General features: G+C 37.8%; 1 protein-coding gene and 1 non-coding gene across 4 annotated transcripts in view; both read right to left on the reverse strand.

Moving 5' to 3' along the window:
• PARN (poly(A)-specific ribonuclease) overlaps positions 1-14,212 on the reverse strand; it is a 173,095-nt gene that overhangs the window by 123,335 nt on the left and 35,548 nt on the right. For all 3 annotated transcript variants that reach the window (XM_054589602.1, XM_054589603.1, XM_054589604.1), the window contains exons 14-16: positions 8,410-8,453; positions 7,142-7,184; positions 6,416-6,491 (exon numbers count right to left, since the gene is read on the reverse strand). In XM_054589602.1, coding sequence (XP_054445577.1) covers positions 6,416-6,491; positions 7,142-7,184; positions 8,410-8,453 — 163 coding nt within the window. The remainder of the gene's footprint in view (positions 1-6,415; positions 6,492-7,141; positions 7,185-8,409; positions 8,454-14,212) is intronic.
• On the reverse strand, positions 2,515-2,621 carry LOC129083973 (U6 spliceosomal RNA). Its single transcript, XR_008530538.1, has one exon. It is a non-coding gene; the product is annotated as a U6 spliceosomal RNA (small nuclear RNA).

Raw genomic sequence — 14,212 nt, forward strand, 5'->3', positions numbered from 1 at the left:
CTCTGTGGCTCTGTGAGGGGGTTGGGGGAGGCAGGTCAGAAACTGGACAATGGACTCTGCCCACCTTTTTGTATGGGAGAAAAGCTGTCCGCCAGCTCTCGCCTTGATGTCAGACACTTCAATTCTTCCTATATGCCACTGATGACTTTCAAGCTGCTACCCTGGTGCTGGAGCTCAGAGGGAGTGAGTCTGAGTACGTGAGTCTATGTGCGGGTTCTTTAAGAGGAACTGCCTGTGACTCCAGAAGTTTCTTCCGCCGACTCAATCCCTGCTGGTTTTTGCAGCCAGAAGTTATGGGGACTTATCTTCCTGGTACGTGAATCCTGGGCTGGGGGCCTGGTGTCGGGCTAAGACTCCTCACTTCTGAGATCTCCCTCCCAAATTTTTATCCACCTCATGCGGGTGTGGGATCAGTCCATTCCACATCTCCACCCTTCCTCCCAAACTGAATGGAAGTGGATTCTTTAATTCCATAAGTGTCAGACTTCCATCCAACTGGATTCCTTATGGTTCTGAGTGATGGCTGTTCTATATTTTAGTTGTAATTTTGATATGGTTGTGTGAGGAGGCAAGCCATGTCTACCTATGTTGCCATCTTGACCATAAGTCCTAAAATTTTATTTTTTAATTAATTTATTTTTTCAAATACATTTGTCTCCGCCTTCCCCCCCACCACTTCCCCCTGCCCCCCTCCCCCCTCTCCCTCCCTCAATCCTTCCCCACACTGGCTTTGTCCATGGGTCCTTGCTATGTTCCTTGACTTGCCCCTTCCCTTCCTTTTCCCCCACCCACCCCTCCCTCCTTCCCTCTTGTCTCTGTTGGTTTCTTTTTTCTTTCAGTGTTGCTGGTCTTATTTTCCTTGCATCTTTGTTTTGTTGGTTAGGTTCCACTTATAGGTGAGATCATATGGTATTTGTCTTTCGCCCCCTGGCTTACTTTTCTTAGCATAATGCTCTCCAGTTCCATCCATGCTGTTGCGAAGTGCAGTAGTTCTTTTTTTCTTTCTACTGCATAGTATTTCATTGTGTAAATGTACCTTAATTTTTTGATCCAATCATCTACTGATGGGCATTTAGGTTGCTTCCAACACTTGGCTATTGTAAATTATGCTGCTATGAACATTGGAGTGCATAGGTTCTTTTGAATTGGTGTTTTGGGATTCTTAGGGTATAGTCCCAGCTGGGGAATCACTGGATCAAAAGGGAGTTCCATTTTCAGCTTTTTGAGGAAATTCCACACTACTTTCCACAGTGGCTGCACCAGTCTGCATTCCCACCAACAGGGTACTAGTGTTCCCTTTTCTCCACCGCCTCCCCAGCACCTGTTGTTTGTTGATCTGTTTATGATGGCCATTCTGACCGGTATGAGGTGGTATCTCATTGTGGTTTAGATCTGAATTTCTCTGATGGCCAGTGATGCCAAGCATCCTTTCAAATGTCTCTGGGCCCTCTGTATCTCTTCCTTGGAAAAGCATCTGCCCAGGTCCTTTGCTCATTTTTTGATTGGGTCATTTGTCCTCTTGGAGTGGAGTCATGTGAGTTCTTTATATATCTTGGAGATCAAACTGCTATCTGAGGTATCATTAACAAATATATTTTCCCATACGGTTGGCTCCCTTTTCATTTTGCTGATGTTTTCCTTAGCCATGCAGAAGCTTCTTATTTTGATGAGATCCCACTTGTTTATTATTTCCTTTATGTCCCTTGCTTTAGGAGACATATCGGTGAAAAAATTGCTGCATGGGATATCTGAGAGTTTCCTGCCAATGTTCTCCTCTACGGCTTTTATGGAGTTGCAACTTATATTTAAGTCTTTTATCCATCTTGAGTTTATTTTTGTGTATGGTGTCAGCTGATGATCAGATTTCATCAGTCTGGTCTCCACATCTATGAGTCTGTTTCTGTTTTGTCTGTTTAACTTTTTAGCATCCATGTATAAGTGAAATCATGTGGTTATTTGTCTTTCTCTGGTGGACCTATTTCACTTAGCACAATACCTCCTAGGTCCATCTGTGCTGTCACAAATGGTAAGGTTTCACTGTTTTTTATGGTGGAGGAATATTCCATCACATGTATGTGCCACATACATTTTTTGCATGTAGCTGTCCAGTTCTCCCAGCAGCATTTGTTGAAGAGGCTATTATTACTCCATTTTATGCTTCTGCCCCGTTTGTCTATTATTAGTTGCCCACATAGACCTGGGCTTATTTCTGGGCTTCCTATTCTGTTCCACTGGTCTATGGGTCTGTTCTTGCGCCAGTACCAGATTGTTTTGAGTATAGTGTCTTTGTAATATAGTTTGATGTCCGGTATTGTGATCCCTCATACTTTGTTTTTCTTTCTCAAAATTGCTGCAGCTATTCGGGGGCCTTTATGGTTCCATATAAGTTTTTGAAATGTCTGTTCTATTTCTGTGAAATACATCATTGGTATTTTAATAGGGATTGCGTTGAATCTATAAATTGCTTTGGGTAGTATGGGCATTTTGATGATATTAATTCTTCCAATCCATGAAAAAAAGATAAAACACTTCACAAATTTGTGTGTCATCCTTGTGCAGGGGCCATGCTAATCTTCTCTGTATTGTTCCAATTTTAGTGTATGTGCTGCCGAAGCGAGCACCCGAAATTTTATTTTTCTATTACAGTTCACATTCATAGTATTTTGTATTAGATTCAGGTGTATAGTAAAGTGCTTAGACAAACACATACTTTCCAAAATGCTCCCCCTGATATTGCCAGTAATCCACCTAGCACCTTATATAGTTATTACAATATAGTTGACTATTCCTTATGTTGTCCTTTAAATCCCCATGACTATTTTTTAACTACCAATTTGTAGTTCTTAATCCCTTCACCCTTTTTATTCAGTCCCCCAATGCCCCACCTCTCTGGCAACCATCAGTCTGGTCTCCACATCTACGAGTCTGTTTCTGTTTTGTTTGTTTAACTTTTTAGCATCCATGTATAAGTGAAATCATGTGGTTATTTGTCTTTCTCTGGTGGACCTATTTCACTTAGCACAATACCTCCTAGGTCCATCTGTGCTGTCACAAATGGTAAGGTTTCACTGTTTTTTATGGTGGAGGAATATTCCATCACATGTATGTGCCACAGCTTTTTTATCCACTCAACTACTGGTGGGCACTTGGGTTGCTTCCATATCTTGGTTATTACTAAATAACATTTCTGATGATCACAGAGGTGCATATATCCTTTTGAATTAGTGTTTTGGTTTCTTTGGATGTATATACACAAAAGTGAATCACTGGGTCAGAAGATAGTTCCATTTTTAATTTTTTGAGAATACTCCACATTGTTTTCCATAGTGCCTGCGCCAATCTGCATTCCCATCAACAGTGCATGAGGGTTCCTTTTTCTCCACGTCCTTACGAACACTTGTTTGATTTACTGATGACAGCAATTTTGACACGTGTAAAGCAGTATCTCATTGTGGATTTAATTTGACTTTTCTCTGATGATTAGTGATGTCGAGTATCATTTCATATGTCTACTGGCCATCAGTATGTCCTCTTTGGAAAAGTGTCTATTCAGGTCCTCTGACCAGTTTCTAATTGGATTGTGTTTTTTTTGGTGTTGAAATGTGAGTTCTATATAAACTTTGGGTATTAACCCTTTATCAGATGTATCACTAACTTCCTTTGCTGTGCAAAAACATTTTAGTTTGATGTAGTCCCAACAGTTTGTTTGTTTGTTTCCCTTGCCTGAGGAGGTATGTCAGAAAGGATATTGCCATGAGAAATGTTTGAGAGTTTACTGTCTATGTTTTCTCGTAGGAGTTCCATGGTTTTGAGTCTTACACTTAGGTATTTAATCTATCTTGAGTTTACTCTTGTATATGGTTTAAGGTGGTGGTCTACTTTCATTTCCTCACTTGGATCTGGCCAATTTTCCCAACACCAGTTATTAAATAGACTGCCTTTACCCTATTTGATGTTCTTGCCTCCTTTGTCAAATATAAATTGACTATAAAGGTGTGGGTTTATTTCTGGGCTCCCTATTCTGTTCCTTTGATGTATGTATCTGTTTTTATGCCAGTACCATGTTGTTAGGATTACTAAAAGCTTTGTAGTACACTTTGATATCCAATAGTGTGATACCTCCAAATTTGTTCTTCTTTCTCAAGATTGCTGTGACTGTTTGAGGTCTTTTGTGGTTCCATACAAATTTTTGAATTATTTGTTCTAGTTCTGTGAAACACACCATTGGTATTTTGATAGGAATTGCACTGAATCTATAAATTAAAAAAAGCTATTTCTTAATTCTCTCCACACAAGCCCTTACAATATGAAATAACTGAGTCACTGAAAATGAGGGCTTTTGTCTAGACTAGAGCAATGTCTCAGTTATGTTATCAAAGGGAGTGGCAGGCCTCCCCACTGCACACTGGTGGATGCTATTTACAGCCATGCTGATCTCGCTTTATGACAATGATTTCTCTTCTGATTGTTCTCTAAGGTCACAAAGACAAGTGTCTTCCACTATGGATAATGGCAGCATCAGGATACAATAGGGATTTTGTAGTAATGATTAAGCATGGACTCTGGAGTTCCACTGTGTTTAAGTGTGAACCTCTGCTCACCACTTATTTGCAATATGATCCTGGGCACCTCTGGTCCTCAATTTTGGTAAAAAGAAGACAATAATCATACCTCACCATTTTATTAGGTGCGGATCAAAAGAGCTAATGTAAATAAAGTTCTTGCATAGTGCTTGGTACAAGGCAAACACTCATTTTTTATTATCTATTAATTCCCCAGATAATCCTCCCAAAAGCAACACTCCAATCAATATTGGTAGTTCAATTCAATATTGTCTTCTACTATGTTGAAGACAAGCTTACAGTTCTAAAGATGAAAGTTCAACTAACTCCAAAAGCAGATCAGAACATGGGGCCACTTCATAGGAAACTATTTTATAACATGATTCTTTTGTCACATGGATATACACAGATGCTGAGAGGGTAACGTCTGAGAAGAGTGACCTACTTGCTTTAGAGTAAATTTTCTACCAGATACCAAATATTACATGGAAATAATAAGATAAAAGTATAACTCATAATTATTTCCCAGAATCATTCAGGAAATAAATATCAAAAAGGTTGCAACAGCGCTGGCCAGGATTGCCCAACTAGTTGGGCTTCATCTCACAAAGTGAAAGGTCGCCAATTCAATTCCTGAGCAGGGCACATGCCTGGGTTGTGAGTTTAGTCCCCAGTCAGGGTGTGCAAGAGGCAATCTACTGATGTTTCTCTCTCACATTGATGTTCCTCTCCCTCTCTTTCTCCCTCCCTTCCCCTCTGTCTAAAAATAAAATTTAAAAAAAAATCTAGAGTTCATAATAAAAGAAAAAATGTTGCAACAGAATCCAAAACGTGAAGAGAAATTATCAATGAAAAGGCTTTGTTTTTACATCAATACAATGCTCTGTAAGCAAGAATTATTTAACCTCCATAAGCATTAAATATTAAGACTTTAAGCTTTAAAAAAAAAAATCTTATAACATGACAGCCAGCTAAGGTATAGCCTCTACCACCAGCTGAAACACAAATTTCCAAAATCAATTAATTCTATTATATTGTTATGGAAAAGGTCAGGTTTTCTTCCCCCACTCCACCCGTTTTCTTATGTCCTTTTTTGGACTATTACCCAGAAAGGGAAGCAAGTAACTGTATTCTTGGCTACTTTAGTACCTACCATTGTAAATTTATGAACCCTTAGTCCTATTATCAATGTCTTCAGAATTGTGCAGGCTACAACTAATGGAAGGCCAATTACAGTATCAGCAGCACAATCAAGCAAACAGGAACCAAGGAAGTAACCCCTGGGAGGTTCACCAAATACCTGGGTAGCTGCCCCAGCCAGGCATGGCAAAACAACTCTACCCCAAGAAACATGCGTCCTCCCTTCTCCTAATTTCCCTCCCTGCTGCTATTGCACTCCAAAGACACCTCAGAAAGAGGAAGGGGTAGAGAGGACTCTCCTTTCTTATCTGTAACCCACGGGCTTTTCTGAAACAAAAAGTCTGTTTTCATTCTAGCCCTGGCAGTTAATCACCAACTCTTTGTCTCAGCTTCAACCACACACCAAAGGAAGAACACATCAAGTTTTGAGAGAATTCCAAGCATTAGGAAATAAAAGCCCTGAAGGTTCAGTTGCTAAACTTCTCAATGAACAGACTACTCAATTCTATGCACATAAGTACATGTAAGGTTAGAAGAACATTTTTATTCAGAAAACACAAATTCAACACAGGGCATAAGCAAGTTAATTTAGCCAAAATCTATAAATGTGCAATGTAGTTTCTAGCTCAGTTTCACCTTTCTTCCATAATATACATCAATATATAATCATCACAGAGAGTTTGGAACTTTCATTTTATATTTTGTATTCTTACCAACTTTAGGAGGGTTGAAAGGTGTCTCTTTTAATCGCTTTTCCAATTCTGCAAGGGATGTATTGTTAATAATATCCTGCAAACCAGTAAGCAGAGAATTACTAGTCTTCATCATCTCAGTGCAACATATATTAAAGAGATGCTGCCCCCTTGTGTTCTTTAAAGAAACACAGGAGTCATCATTTAGTCAATGTGAAAGAGAACAGGCAAGTTTAATTTTTACCATATTGAAGTTTTGGCCATATCAAAGATTTATACAAATGTGCTAAATGTCTACAGACCTTGGGCTAAAAAGCTATACATGTTCTTTTACTGTGGTCACATTCATTTCACTCAGCTGTATAAAGTCACTTCACAAAGTTACAAGTGATTATACCTTTATTTGAATTTTGATTGGAAAATATATAAAATAAGGAAAATTAAAAAAGGTGTATATGCATAACCTATTCAAAAATATATATTTTAATGTTAAAAATTTACATTCAAAAAGAAAAAAGGAGAAAAGAAAAAATTCCACCACCCAAAGACAACCACTATTCACATTTTGATTTACATGTTTCTAGTCTTTTTCCAGTTTCCTTTTTTTTCTTTCTGGCTCTTCTCTCTCTCTTTTTTTGGATGGATTTGAAAATGACATTTAAACAGACCAGAATTCCCAAGTTCTTAGTAGCAATTCTGAAAATTTCAAATACAGCTTATCATTAATCATTCAAATTTTTAAAATACCTTAAAAGGTTGTGTGCTGGCCATCAACTTAGTATCCAAGAGTCTAAAAACAAAAGAATTTTTAGTAAGGTAAACAAAATGTATATCAATGTTCAAAATATATTTTACTCCAATGAATAGGCTATTGTCTTAAAAGTGGACAGGAGAATGAATCACATTAGCACTGGCATCTCTGGTTAGACTAGGAACTTGGTCCCCTATAAGTAACTTCATCAAGAGGCTGTAAGAGAGTCCACACTCCCGTATGCAGAGCACAAGTTCTGGATTTGTCTGTACCCTGAGAAGATGTGGGCTACACCAATCTCAAGGAGAAGTCAAATATCCTCATGTGTTTTTACATGGTTCAAATACTGCCACAGGTCTAACATTGCCAACCCATTACCATCTATTACCACTACCCAGGTTTGTATGCTATGAATTCTTGGAGGATCAAACTCTGCATTTGGTAGGTTCATGCTATGCAGTCATTTCTTACTACTCTGTTTCAGAGATCAGAATACTAAAATAGGGATATAATAATATGAAAATTGTTTCTTTTCACATAAATGTGAAGACTAGATAACAGGACAGAAACATCCTGGCTACAAGATCAAACACTCCAATACCATGCCTGTCCCTCTTCAAACAGGCCCTCAAATGCAAAGGCTTGCTCTGTAAGCTCCACATGGCTGATATGTGATCAGTACTGTGACATGTGACATATTAGAACTAACACGCAATATTAACTGTGGAAAACATTAATGGGTAAGACTTAAAAGATGAGGAAAAAAATTTCTAGCTAGACAGTTTCTGACTACAGAATACTCTCAACTCGACATTTCAACAATATTCAAACATACATTCAACTATACCCAACTATATATTCACCTATATCCAACTATATACATTCAACTATATCTGATATTCAACTGAATACTCTCAACTGCACACTTCACTGTGACAAGGTACATCCAACATAAAGGAAAGATGAGAGCCAGCTCAAAAACACTTCACCAGCTCTTTAGATACCAAGACATGGGATGAGAGAAAAGGAGTTGCTATTTTCACTCTCAGTTCAGAATATGTTATTAATGAATAATAAGACCAATCATCAATTATAAAAGCAAACCATCACAAACTTGAAGCTATTAAATCATTTCCCAGCTTATGTGAACTGGATTATAATCATGATCTAATAATGGTTTCAATAAATTACTATATACCTATTTGTATTATACATGCCATAACAACTATTTTAAATGAAATACAAATCCTGAAAAGAAGCTTACCTGGGAAAAACACATGTTGTCATCTCCTTAAATTCATTTAAGTCCTAAAAAACAAGAGAATAACTGTTAGAATTTTACTAAGACACTCACAGTATTAAAAACATACATAAACATTTCTAGATCCATAGGTTTCTTCTCTAACTACTATACCTCACACAGGCCCTTTAAAGCTAAACTGCCAGGCCCATTTCTAGTCAATAACTTTTTTAAAATCTTCACAATTTCCTCACTGACTGGAAATCACATGACCTAGTATAAAACCTCTGCATAACCAAAACAGAAAAATTTAAGTATTTTATGGCTGAAATAGGAGGGGGAAAAGGTTTTTATTGTATGTAGAAAACTTTCAGTAATAATTCTATTACACAAATTCATCATTATAGTGGGATTAGGAAAATTATTTAAATAAATGGTTTATACAGGAAATGGGATACTGTAAACTAGGTCATACTTTTATTAGGAAGACCTTTGAAATGTTAGTTAAAATGACCACTGAAACACACACTTTCCAATATACACATGATTCCTGTTTTGACTAAAGTGGCACTAATAGCAAGTGCCTAAATTAGACAATTCATTTCCCAAGTTTATTTTGATCAGGAAGTCTAAAGCTGAAAATTCCTAAAGTGGCACTAATAGCAAGTGCCTAAATTAGACAATTCGTTTCCCAGGTTTATTTTGATCAGGAAGTCTAAAGCTGAAATGAGATCACTCTAACTTGAATTAACTCACTTACATACATAATTGCCACACTAGACTAACAGTCATACTCCTGACCCTTTGTAACTACATTTATCTTCAGTGTTACTCATGCTTCATAAGAAACTGCCATTTCCAATAGCTCTTCAAGCCTGTAAACACAGACTGTATTTAGCTACTTTGCAAAATTTGCCAGCTTTTCAATGGCTATCATTAAATTAATGAACAATACATGAACAAGCTGTTTCAATGCTAACTCAAACAAAAATGCAGTAAGGACTGTTTGTAATCTCTCAATACCATCACAAAGCTTCACAGGCAAGAAAAAATTAGAATTATGGCTACTTTCAGGGCCAGCAATAGCAGAGGTCTAGACCAGTGCCTTCTATAAAAAAGCCCATGTAGAAGTATCATGAAGATTCTTAAGAGAATCTCCCTTAAAAGGTAGCTCCAAAATAGGGAATCTTAAGTATACTTTTAAATGCATATTTTGGCACCAGACTTTATAAAAGTCCTACCATTTTATACTTATTTTTTCATTTATATCACTGCTTCCAAAAATAGATAGAAGAAAACCATTTTCTCCCTCTGACAATGATAGAACACAAAGAAGTTAAGTAACTTACTCAGGTTTATTACTTAGTAATAAAGGAAGGGATAAAACCACTTATCCTAAACCACCTCCTACTCTGCAACAAATGAAGTGCTCTTTCTACTAGAATTTGATTCAAAACTAGTTTCATTCAAGGTAACATTTATTAAGTGTTTACCTACAAAGTGCTATATTAGGCATTTAAACAGAGACAGTAACAAGACTACACTCCTTGTCCAAGGAACTTATCACCTAGAAGGAGAAAGAGGATACGCTGTAAAGAAAAATTCATGCACCATAACAGGTACACAGTTCTGTGGGAGGTCAGAAGGAAAGATTGCTTCTCGGGCAAGGCAACAGTCAGGGAAAACTTCCTGGAGGAGGCATAAACTGGACCTTGCTAAGACAGGTAAAGTTGTACACAGCAAGCATTTAGAAAGGCCTGAGAAAATTCAAGGTAGAAGAAATTATATTCCAAAGCCACACACACACAAAAACACAAAGCACTTCCCAGGGAACAAAGAAGCCAGTCTGACAGGGAATAGGGAGAGTAACAAGTAATCAAGACTACACAAGACAGCTGGGCCAGATCATAGAAAACTTGATATGCCAAGTTAACTGTATACAAAATCAACTCTATTAAAAAAAAAAAATGTGGGATTAGTTCAGAATTTTGAACAAATCAGTGATGTGAACAGTCATACATCGTAAGATTCTAAAACTGGCACAGTGGGGAAGATAGTCATTTGTTAAATCAATACTCAGTGTCTCCTGAAAGAAATCAAGATGGCAGAGAAGCGAATGGAAGTCACACTGACCTCCCCCCAGGACCAATCTGGAATAACAACTAAACTGTGGAGAAATCAACTGGAACAAACAACTGAACAATAGTGAGAGAAGAGCCTTATAACCTGAGACAGACAGAAGAATCAGCATTAGCACAACCTAAATGGTAAGGAATGCGGAAGAGACTCGAGAAGGTCTGGTGTGCCCACAGGCGGCAGCACCAGAGGGAAATTGAAATGGCCATTTGGATCCCAGTGAGAGGACCCACTGTATAGATCTTTAGATACAATGCACATGTTTAGACCCAGAGAAGAGAAAGGTCTAAACCATAAGCAGGGATCTCCACCCTACAGCACCAGAGCCCAAAAAGTACACAGAAAACAGTCAGCTGCGAAAAGCGGCAGGGATGCTCTCTGCCAAATACAGGCAGGTGGAAACGCAAAGAGGCTTTTAAAGGGCCAATGCATAAATTTTTATTTGCAGCCACTTACCCTGGTCTCCAGCAGAGGTGGGGGCAGAGTGGGCTAGAGATTCCTGAGGAGACACTGGGGATGGAGGCTTTGGGGAGAGAATGGAGAGAGTAGCCAGGGGATCCTGTTGCTGACTCCTCCCCCATACAGCAGCAGCCATCTAGCTCAGGCAGACCACTCCACTGAGCAGCAGTAGCATGAGAGGACCCAATAACCCCACCCTCAGAGGCGTACGCTGCCCTGCCCTGTGGTGCCTCTGTTTGCGCAGTGCAGAGTGACTAAATTAACAACGGAAGGAGACAGCCACCGTAGATTTCCGGAAGTCTAAAAATACTGCCTAAGGTCAGGCAGGGACAACACCTGACATCGTCAGAGAAAGATCCAGAAAGAAAAAAACAGTGGTCTCCTACCATAGAAGTTCACACCATAAAGTCAGGAAATCAAGACACATCAATTTAAGAAGCAGAAGCAAAAAAGAAGAGTCTCACAAATAATGGGAAGACAAAGAAACACCCCTGAATTGAAGGGAAAGTAGGAATCTCCAGAAAAATAACTAAATGAAATAGAGGCAAGTAAACTATCAGATATTGAGTTCCAAACAATGGTTCTAAGGAAGCTCAGTGAGCTCAGAGAGAATTACAAAAAACTACAGGGAAACTACGAGGAACTTACTGTAAACTATATCAGCACGAAAAAGGACACAGAAACTATCAATAAGAGACAAGGGGAAATGAAGAACACAATATCTGAATTGAAGAACACCGGAGAAGGAAACAAAAGCAGGCGAGATGAAACAGAGGATCAAATTAGTGAGCTGAAAAAGGCAGAAAAAAGCTCCAAGGGAGAGCAAGAAAATGAAAAAAGACTCAAAATGAATGAAGAGGCATTTAGGGAAATGCAGGTCAACCTGAAATGAAATAATATCCATATAATAGGGATACCAGAAGGAGAAGAAGAGGAACAAGGTATAGAGAAAGTGTTTGAAAAAGTAACGATGGAAAACTTCCCTAACTGGAGGAGAGAAAAAGTCACACAAGTCCAGGAAGCCCAGAGGATCCCATTCAAGAAAAATCCAAAGAGGCCCACTTCAAGACACATCATCATTAAAATAGCAAGTATCAAAGACAACCAGAGAATCTAAAGGCAGCAAGGAAGAAACAGGCAGTAACATATAAGGGAGCCCCAAATCGGCTAGCAGCTGACTTCTCAACAGAAACACTACAAGCCAGAAGGGAATGGCAAGAAATATTCCAAGTTGAAAAGCAAAGGCCTGCAACCAAGACTGCTCTACCCAGCCAAGCTCTCAATTAAAATGGAAGGCGAAATAAGGAGTTTCCCAGACAAAAGAAGGCTAAAAGAATACACTTCCACCAAACCAGCATTGCAAGATATGCTAAAGGGACTGCTTTAAGAAGATGAAGAAAAAGAATCTGTGAATACCCAGTTCCTTTCACAGTTGCCAATACTTGGTATTACCAGTATTTTTTAATACTTATTAATCTGATCACGACAGTGATGTGTTATTTTCATTATTACTTTATTATTTGTTGAAACTAAACCTGTTTTTGTAGATTTCTTGCCTATTTCTATTATTTTTTAAAAAGCTTTACATGACTTTTTGGTATTCTTTACCCATTTTTTGATTAAATGTTTGTAGAATTTTTTCCCTAAAACAAAAAACAAAAAAACTTAACGCTTTTTTAGATGTGTTGCAAATACTTTCCTATTCTATTACTTGTCCTCTAACCTTTTTTGTATGTATATTACTGTTTAGTCTTAAATGTTTAATATAGTCATATTGTCAATATTTTATTTTATAGCTTCTGGGGTTGAATATTTTATTTCAGGGTAAGGAAAATATTATTTTGTATTTTCTCCTAAAACTCCTTAGATTTTACATATTGATTTTTAGCTCACCTGAATATTTCTTGTATAATGTGTGAAATAGGGCTCTATGTTTGTGTTTTTTCAAGTAACAGTGGTCCATGCACTTTATTTGATGAATAAGCCTTATTTTCCCCATTGACTGGAAATACCAATGTAATCATATATTACATTGTTAAACAGATATATATGTTTATTTCTAGAATGCTCATTTTATTTCACTGATCTACTTGATTATTTCTGTGCTGGTGTCATGTTTTTTAATTGCTGAGACTTTATAATGCTTTTACATTTTTTAATATTTTTATAATGGATTCCAACATTTAAAAAATAAATAAAATCAATCTGCATTTTTTTAAAAAAAGGAGAGAAGGAAATCTCTTTTCCTACCTTTTGCAACAACATGGATGAGACTAGAGAATATTATGCTAAGTGAAATAAGCCAGTGGGTAAAAGACAAATATCATATGATCTCACCTGTAAGTGGAATCTATTCAACAAAATAAACTAATGAACAAAATAAACCACAGGCATGGGAACATGGAGCAGACTGAAAGTGACCAGAGTGGGTGGGGAAGGGGGTCAATGGTAGAGAGAAGGGGAAGGGACTAGACAGAGAACATGTATGAATGACCCATGGACATGGACAACAGTGTGGGAATTAACTGTGGGAGTGAGGCAAGGGGGGGAAGACGGTGGGATGGGTGGAGGAGGGCAAAGGGGGAAAAACTGAGACAACTGCAATAGAATCAACATGATTTAAAAAAATTTTTTTAAATGTCAAAAAAAAATATTCAATGCCTCTCTACATGCCAAGCTCTGCTTGGTGTCCAAACACCTATAAACATACTTCCCTCTTTCTGTACTGATAACTTCATTGCTTTAAAGTTCTGAGTCGCAAGAAAAGCTGCTACTCTGGTATGTTTGGCCAATAAAAAGTAGTTAATCTAAGATAAACATTAGATCTTTAGATCTATACAATGCAAACTCACATCAATCATGTTTGTCCTGAGACTCACAAGTATGAAGCCTTTGAGTCCCAGAGAGTGATACAATTGTCATGAAAAGTAGTGACAAGCTTAAGGTTGAAGAAACAGGACAAGGGGAGCAACAGGGCTGCTGTATCCATGGGTGGGCTCTGTTGGACTTTTCCAAAGGAAAGTAATCAAGATGCAGATGGACCAATGTCCCCTAAGGAATGAAAAGTAACTGAGGCTTTACACATGTATAAATAAGACCAAACTCCAAAGCACGTATCTCTCAATCCAGAAGGAAGAAAAGATTAATCTAGTGGCAATTTAAAGCAGGGGCTGGAAAACTATGAACTGCAAGCCAAATCTGGTTTGTCACCTATTTTTTAAATAAAGTTTCA

This window comes from Pteronotus mesoamericanus, unplaced genomic scaffold (assembly GCF_021234165.1).
Source record: "Pteronotus mesoamericanus isolate MK-2021 breed Mesoamerican mustached bat unplaced genomic scaffold, CSHL_Meso_final scaffold_167, whole genome shotgun sequence".
In the NCBI taxonomy this organism is placed as follows: Eukaryota; Metazoa; Chordata; class Mammalia; order Chiroptera; family Mormoopidae; genus Pteronotus; species Pteronotus mesoamericanus.